The 9036-nt window shown below is 28.8% G+C and overlaps 1 protein-coding gene across 4 annotated transcripts; it reads left to right on the forward strand.

Annotated features, from left to right (window-relative positions):
* The first annotated feature begins 6772 nt into the window (after window positions 1-6772).
* Window positions 6773-8818, forward strand: LOC106434771 (probable 6-phosphogluconolactonase 1). 4 transcript variants are annotated; one of them, XM_048741758.1, is made up of 4 exons: window positions 6773-6974; window positions 7571-7775; window positions 7867-8002; window positions 8214-8818. In XM_048741758.1, the coding sequence occupies exons 2-4, from the start codon at window positions 7603-7605 to the stop codon at window positions 8709-8711; spliced, it is 807 nt and encodes a 268-aa protein (XP_048597715.1). In that variant the 5' UTR covers window positions 6773-6974; window positions 7571-7602; the 3' UTR covers window positions 8712-8818. The 4 variants fall into 4 exon arrangements, with proteins under 4 accessions (XP_048597715.1, XP_048597716.1, XP_048597719.1 ...); XM_048741759.1 differs by lacking the exon at window positions 6773-6974 and adding an exon at window positions 7004-7242; XM_048741762.1 differs by lacking the exon at window positions 6773-6974 and adding an exon at window positions 7014-7098.
* Window positions 8819-9036: the final 218 nt, after the last annotated feature.

Raw genomic sequence — 9036 nt, forward strand, 5'->3', positions numbered from 1 at the left:
TATCTTTTTTTTGTAGTGATGATTGCCCCACTAGAATAAATTTTAAAACTTTTCTTGAATAATAGCCCTATATCTAAAACATACTATAACTCTACAAGTTGATAGTTGGAGTAAACTTAAGCGTGTGGGCGGTAAATATTGGATATCACCAAATTAGGTTTCCAATGCGTCCATGATCATATAATATTAAATATTCGGTGTTATTAGTTTTTGATTTGGGAAAATTTGGAAAAATACCTTCCAATAAGATTATATTTTGAAAACTGCACCATTAATTATTACTTTTAAAAATTACACTTATTTATAAGTGAAATGACTAAATTAACCTAATTTGAATTTACACTAGTTTTAATATTAATATCAAAATTAATATTTAAATTCGAATTCTTGTTTGTAAAAATAAAAAATAAACACAGGTTTAGATATGAATGATATTTAATTATAACTAAATTACTTATATGTATATTCACGTGTACCCTCCAGTCCTCCACAACTAAAACTTAACACAAAACTCTATCTCTTCCCCAATCCAGAGAAGTTTAGGGGTTCCATTTCTCTTTGCATCTTATATGCTCTGATTGATTTCCAGTGGACATATTTACCTATCGTGTTACCATATTGCATGGTCGTCATTTAATTTTTAGTATTCTCGAGATTCAATGGTTTGATTCGGGTTAGCGTTTTTGGTTTTTCTTAGGTAGAACCGTAGAAGTTATATGGTCATCTTATTTTTTCTAAGTTAAAAAAAAAAAAATCTATATGAATCATATCTTAGTTTTCCATGTTATGCAGCTTTTGAAGTGAATGCCGCATACAATTGTTGTGTATCGTGTACAGTAACATGGGACAAGAGCATATCTATACTCACTTGAAGGAGACTCTCAAAGCGGATCCATATACATTTGGAGAATCAAAATTGATGGATATAGGATCAAACGATTCTCTTATTCAGCAGATATCTTATTTTTATCTCAAATAAATTAATAAGAGTATTAATAATTTCGAATTTTATTTTTATTTATTAAAATGTGGGTTAAAATAGTCTTATGACATATGTACAAGTGTAGTTTTCAAATTTATTTAAATACAATCTATTCTTCAAATTTCAAATCTTAAATAAGGTATTTTTCAAGTTAACCCTTTTGATTTTGGTCTGAAAATAATTCAAGCTCTTACCGTATGTTGTTGTAAATATTATTTTTTCCATCTAGTCAAAATAATCTTAACAGAACTAGAAAAAGACTACACGACACTGCAAATTTATTTTGTCAATATATTACGTGATTTTCTTTAACATGTCATGTCGACATTAAGTCATGAAGTCGATAGTTGAACCCTGTAAATCATATATTACTTATTATTATCTGCAAGAAGGCATTACAGTTTTTCTCTTCTTCTCAATTCAATTTGGAAAGTTATGTAAAAAGGAGTTATGTGTCCCACAACTTTGGGGAGATTGTCTGGTCTCTTTACATGTCAGGGAAGCAATGTGGTGTTGTGTCCATGTGCAAACAATTTTCTACCATTTGTAACAATCATTGTACTTTATTTTTCCTGTTACCTTGTATTTTAATTTTCAGTTTGGTTTACACTTTGATTAATATATAATAAACGTAATAGATCGTAGAAACATAGTTGGTTATTCAGTTATCTAGGAAGATAAAGTTAAACAGTGTGTTAAAAAAAACTAGTTAAACACTTCAAATTCACCGGTTTAGTACACCTATATCAAATATGTTGTTATATATTCCCTCTGTTTCAATATAATGCATGCATATTTTATACTTTTTCACACATATTAATAAAACATCTAATAAATACATAATTTTTGTGATTATTTTTTCCCATAATTTTAAACCAATAAAAATCTAATAAGTGCAATTAAGTTTTTTTTAAAAAAAAATTGCAATTAATCATCATTATTTGATAGAACATGCATTAAAAATACAAAAAAAAATATATTTTAAAACAGTTTTTTTCTCTCTAACTGAAAGAGTACTACTTACTCCGTTTCAAAAATGTATGTTTTGAAGTTTTCAAATTTGTAAGAAAACATCTTAGATTTTGATTATGAGTGTTTTTTTGTGATTAACTATTTTCCATAACTTTTAACAAATCAAAATTTAATACACAATTAATTTCTTCAAACTTTACAGTTTACCATTATTATCTAATAAAAATGCATTAAAAATATAAAAATACATTTTTTTTGAAGTAACTGTTTTTTTTTAATAATTCAGGCTGAAAAATCACGGTGGAAAGCACTAAAGAAAACTTCTTTTTAGAGGGATGTGACTTTTTTTTTGGGCAAAAGGGGGATGTGACTATGTGAGCGTAATAGGAGAGAAAGGATTTTAATAATATCATCCCACACAGTATATATGTGTGTAACATTATGATAGGATGGTGACATTAAATATTTCTTTAGCAAAGATAGAATTGTGCTGGTACTAGTCACCATCAAGCTCAGTAGCAAGTGGCTCCTTCGCATCTGTTCCAAACATACACCTATATGTATGTATATACATAGATTTGGAGTGTTTTTTTTTAAACACGGACGAATACGAACGCGTCATGTATATGAAAAATCAGAGAGAAGTCTCATGCAAGGACCTCCGGAAGTTCAATACTTAGATCGGCAATTCGGCATGTATGCCTCACGAGCTCTCCTAACTATAGGCTTTTAATGCATGTCAAATAAACAAATCGTTTAAAAAAAACACATCGCTGTTAAAGTACATATTAACAAATACATTGTTAATTGTTATTAGTTTTTCAGTATACAGATGATTTGTATATATGTCAAAATTACAAAAAAAAATAAAAAAGTAAAACCAAATGAATGTAATTCAACTGACAGAAAGTTTTGTGAACAGATTGAACTTGTAATCACTAGCTCGAGTGTCAAACACTAGAGAAATGTGAAACATAAAGCGTTTCTCATCAAATTTACAATCAGCCGGGATCAATATATGTATCTAACTTTAACGAAAATTTTAAGCAAATTATATAATTATGTGTACTTGATAAATGTTGTTGTAACCCTATATTAGGCCTTGTTAATGTTAGTACATATAGTTCTATGTACGATCACGAACTATCCATTTATTTTTTGGTTAAAAGATTAATTATTATAAACAAGGTTTTGCTTTGATAAATATGGGTAGATATTTTTATAATGTTGCATTGATGGCAGACCATTATTGATCAATATAAAAACTGATGAAAAGACATGATGAAATTTGGTTGAAAATCAAAGATAATGTAGTTTAAGAAGTACTATATAATTGATCCCAGTTAATTTTCTGACCCTTAGATCATTTCCAATGATGTTTTATTTTTTTGTTTCATTTTGAAGAAAATTTTGTTCAAATGATACTTCTTTTCTTGCATTAAAATGAAGAAATGAATAGTGTCTTATTTAAATATACACGGTTCACATTTTCATTTTTTTTAAATGAACTTTTTAAATTAAAAATTTCGTTATTAACTTTTACTTATTCTTATATTTTTCTAAAATAATTTATATGTGTTATTATTACCCAATTAATTTTAAAGATTCAATCATTACTTTCATCTAATTGCATGTTTACATCAAAAATCATGGAAATATAATTTCTAAAAAACAGTAGCTCAATTAGAATCAAAGATAAATAGACTTACTTTTTGGTTCAAATTACTTTTGTTAATCAAATTACTAGGAACCAATATTTTTTGCTGATACCTTAGAAAAAGAAGCTTTATGAATGGTTGAGGCTTTTATTGCCCTCACCTAACTCTTGTGTTTGAAGTTAATCAAAGTTGTTAAAAAAATCATTTATATAAAAAAATATATGATGTTCTTTGTTTATTTGTGTTTTTTGACATCTTGCTAAATTATTGTTAAAACAAAATAATTGGATAACAGAAGTAAACATGATAAAATGAAAGGTATTAATAATAATTAATAATAAAATAGAATTATAATATACTTGAAATACTACACTTACTAAAAAAAATGGAGCAAACCATTGAAACAATTGTTACTTCTTCTTTTTTTCATTTTGAAAAAAATGAACTTTTAAGATAGAAATGAAACTAAACCATTAGAGATGCTCTTAGAATATATATAACTCTTGATCTAGTGGTTTACATGAATCTTTTTAAAAATTGATAAATCAGACCCAGAATTCAAAACTATATGGGAGAAATTTTGAAGTGCTTATTCAAAGTTTACATGTCGATCTTCCTATTCTACAGATATCAATATCGTCAATCAGATGGGTGTTCGAACTATAATTCATGACAGACAAGTGCATCAACAACTAAAATGTAATTTGATTGAATATATATGGCGTAAATTTGGACGTGATCAAGACAAGAACTAAGCTTTGATGCTTCTTTGAAATTATTATCGTTTGTTTTAGTAATATTTGTTTTTGTGTTTATACTTTAAAATCTATGTTTAAAATGTTATGTTTGATTTTGTTTTATTTAATAAATAAATTTAATCTTTGTTTCAAATTTTATGTTTAAAAATAAGTTTAATATTTTTTATTGTTACAAACTTTAATTAAGAAACTACCAATAAACCATTTTAATTATATGTCTTTTACCAAAGTTTCTTATCTTAATTTTAATAGTTTAAAAATCACTAAGAACCACTTAAGATGAGATCATAGGTTTTACCAATAAACATGCTTTAAGGTTAAGTGTTGACTGTGGGGCTTGCGATACACCATCATAAGGAGCCAAACACTAAATACATACTATAAGACTAAGAGCACCTCTATCGGTTAGATTAAAATGGAGTTTTCATAATTAATTTATTAAAAGTTAAGAAAAAATAGAAGAAAGAGAGTGATACGGTATGTCTGCAGAAATATTTTCGGAACCCTTTAAAAATCTCAACATACAATGTCACGTTTTAATTCGTTTAGTTTTAAAAGGGAAAAGAAAATTTTAATTGGATAACAAAATTGTATTAAAACATTAACAGAAAATGGTTGAGAACCTTTAGTAGATCTTAGCCGACTAGGCTGCTCTAATATGTGGTTGGTAACACCTATTAAGACATAAAACATTACTTAGGCTTCGAATGATAACACCGGATCGAGCGGTGCATCACAAATGGTACAGCTGTAGTGCAGTTAAAACACTAATAAAAACATATAAATATATAATATATGTAAAAAAAATTGTTACTACAGTACGAAGCAGATCGTAACATTCAGAGCGTTATTGTGTGTTCATTGAGAAAAATCATATTTTCAATCAGTAGATTGATAAAAAAAGCTACATCTAGTTAAAACAAAAAAACAATAAAGAATCCATTCAATTGGCTTGTATAATGGATCAAACTTTTTTGTCCGTGTTCATGAGTTCTATATATCGGACTCAGAGTAAAAGAGTAATGATTCTCTAATCCAAAATTAAACAAAACATTTTTAAAAAAAATATCAACTGCTCATGAACTTATATTATTTTATATAAAAAGGTCATTTTCTAATTTCTATGATGTAAATGCGTTTAATTTGTTAAAGTATATAATGACTTCAACATTTTTATTTTTGTTTTTAAATAGCATAAACATTAAGAATATTTTATGGATTTTCTCATAAAATAAAGAAACAAAAACAAAAAGGAAGAGAGAATAACCGTTTCTGTCCTGAAAATTTCTTGAATATATGTGAGATTCTTTTTTAAATTTAGTTTTCATTTTTAGTGGCTAATGCTAGATCATTAAGAACTCAATACAATCATTATATTTTCGTGGTCAGTACTATTTTAATATTAAACATTTTACTAAAAACTCTTCTAAGTATATTTTTCATAATGATAGTCTATGAAGTTCAGCATTTTTGTTTTCTTTAATTCTATTTGTTTGGAATATATATGAATGGGTGAGCAAGGATCATATATCCAATTTTTTTAAAGAGTAGATCAATCGTTTGATTCGACATCATCTAGGTATTCGGTGTTTCAAATATTAGATAAAATATACAATTTCATTCGATATTTGATTTAATTCGTAAAGATAAAAATGTAATGAAAACAATAATATTTTATTATAAAATAATAAATTATCATTTTTTAAAAACATAGTAACTTAATAATGAATAAGAAGATTGTAAAACTTGGGTAGATAAAAAATAATTAAGTTATATATGTCACAAAATTGTAGAAAATAGTTATACATTTTTTTTAGATTTTTATAAGTAAAAGATAATTATAAAACTTATAATAGTACCAACTTATATATGTGAAAAATTATAATTAATAATATCATAAAAATGTATTTATATTTAACAAATTGATTATTAATTTTATTCTATTTTATAAAATTACGGATATCCTGATTTTCTTAGATCAAATTGATATGGATAATGTGTTGAATCAATGGATATTTTATACATCCCTGTTTGAAATTGAATGATTATTAAATGTTATTAGATCCTGTCTAAAATTTTAAATGACTACTTCTGCATGTACTTTTACATTTTAATTTACTTTTAAATGTTTTTGTAAGTCTACTACTTAGAAACAAATTGGAAAGATTGACAAAATAAGTAAAACTGTATCTGAATATATATATATATATATATATATATAGATACTGGATACTATTGCATTAACTATTTATTAATAGCTGGATATTATTTCAGTAAACCTCATTTATCCATATATATTTATATATCTTCAAATAGATTTTATAAAAATAGGAAAACTAAAACGAAGTTATCCACATTACTTGCAAATTGACACGCCACTAGAAGTGATTGGTCCATTTGTCTTTTATGAACTGACAGTTGTTTGGTTACTACTCGTTTTGGATTGCATATATTTTATTTCTTTATTTTACTCGCATGTATAATTCGAACTATTTTATTCGATGAAACACCAACCCCCACAAGAAATACCATCTCGCTAAATACCCCTTTTATTACTTATCATCTCGAAGTTTTACCAACGATATGCACGTGGAAACACAGATGGTAAAATGTCTTTCTGCTGATTCTTCTTGCCTCCGAAGAGACCTTTTGTTAATTATTATAAGGCAGATTAGGATGTCCCTCGTTTGTGTACAGCCTACATATAATTCATATATATATTAAGAATGTATGTAGATGTGGCCTATGTGTTGATATGCAGTTATATAATCATTGTTATTGGTCCTTTGTACAATCTATCATTAACCTGATTTACTCAACTTTCTCCCTCCCTCCTCTCTAACAATCTTATCCTCCTCCTCTTTCCTGTTAGGTTTTATTCTAATTTCTTTTGGTTCTTGATTAACAAGTTTCATGTTAATGTTATCTCTGCAATCGAGTTCTTGCTGTTTGGTTTGGTTTTGATTATATGACATATATCTATATTTATTTATTTATTTCTTATTGCTGTTGTCTGTAAATTTTAAATGCTGGTTATTGGATTGGTAGTTAAGATGGATTTGTTGAGAATTAACCAAGATCTTCTCTCTGTTTCTTTTCAGTACACATGTTTTTTTATTTTACTTCTCCCAATCCAAGTCTAATCTCTTTCTTAGGTTCAAGTTGTAGATTCATATATCCCATTTGTTATTTACATGTAGAATTGCTGAACTGGTGACAAAGAAGAAGCAATATGGCACTTACTTGGACTCATAAAGACACAGGTGAAATTAGGGTTCATGAGAATTTGGAGGAACTAAGCATAGACTTGGTAGATTATATAGCTGAGATATCAGAAGCCTCGATTAAAGAACATGGTGTTTTCTGCATTGCGTTATCAGGAGGCTCTCTCATCAACTTGATGGGGTAATTACAAATCTTTACCAAAACGTTTTTAAGTCCGTTAAAATCCCATTTTCAGTTTCCTCGACCGATCTCCTAATGGATTTTTCAACAGAAAATTGGTCGAACCACCTTACAACAAGATTGTAGATTGGGCTAAATGGTATGTTTTTTGGGCTGATGAGCGCGTGGTAGGTAAGAACCATGACGATAGCAACTACAAGCTCGCCAAGGATAATCTCCTCTCTAAGGTCAGATGTTTGGATATTTTTTAATAACTTAATGGATAGAAGAATCTTGACGCTATCTGCTTATCTTCAATATTGACATTTTTGCCTTAATCCTTGCTTGCTTGAAAAGAATACAAACCAATCACAATCTTGGTCAACGCAGCTTTGTGTGTTATTATGTTGACTTTGCTCAAATAGTTGCGACATTATTTATTTTTTGTTCCTTTCCCAGGTAAATGTGTTTCCGAGACATATATGTTCTATTAACGATACGGTCTCGGCTGAGGACGCTGCAACAGAGTATGAGTTCGCCATCAGACAGATGGTAAAAACACGAACCGTGACTGCGTCTGAGAATAGCGACTGTCCCAAGTTTGATCTCATTTTGCTTGGGATGGGCTCTGATGGACATGTAGCCTCGCTCTTCCCCAACCATCCAGCCCTTGAGGTGAAGGACGATTGGGTTACATTCCTAACTGACTCACCTAAACCGCCACCAGAGAGAATCACATTCACTTTGCCAGTCATTAACTCAGCTGCTAGTGTTGTTGTAGTTGCAACCGGTGAAACCAAAGCTAATGCTGTTCACTTAGCGATAGATGATCTGCCGTCACTAGAAAGCTCTCTTTCCCTGCCTGCTAGGATGGTCCAGCCAAGCAGTGGGAATCTGATCTGGTTTATGGATAAACCAGCAGGATCTAAACTTGACGGGTTTAAATTCTCTGAGTAGAATTTAGATTATCTTCTTTGTTCCAAAAAGCAAATGGTTCTTAATATCATTGATGACCCATTTTGTATGAAGAGCATCCGGTTTAAAAACATTGATTTTTGCTTTAACTTTTCAAAAAATACCAGATCAAGTAAAGTATAACAATAAAATGGTTAGTACTTAAACAAACTAATCTCAAACTTAATCAGGTAATAGTGCTACACACTCATGCGAAGATCGAAATCGTAATTCGACAAGACGAAGGAGCGTGAGAGAAATCCCACAAAGCTTACTTTCATTGGGAGTTATCTTCATGGCTTTGAGCTGGCTTACAACCTCGGCCTCA

This window comes from Brassica napus, chromosome A9 (assembly GCF_020379485.1).
Source record: "Brassica napus cultivar Da-Ae chromosome A9, Da-Ae, whole genome shotgun sequence".
Taxonomy (NCBI): domain Eukaryota; kingdom Viridiplantae; phylum Streptophyta; class Magnoliopsida; order Brassicales; family Brassicaceae; genus Brassica; species Brassica napus.

Excerpts from the sequence above, each read along its gene's own strand:
- LOC106434771 (XM_048741758.1), top strand. The coding sequence starts at position 7,603 with ATGGCACTTACTTGGACTCATAAAGACACAGGTGAAATTAGGGTTCAT. Across the intron at positions 7,776-7,866 it reads TCTCTCATCAACTTGATGGG|AAAATTGGTCGAACCACCTT; the intron begins GTAATTACAAAT and ends ATTTTTCAACAG. Across the intron at positions 8,003-8,213 it reads AGGATAATCTCCTCTCTAAG|GTAAATGTGTTTCCGAGACA; the intron begins GTCAGATGTTTG and ends TTCCTTTCCCAG.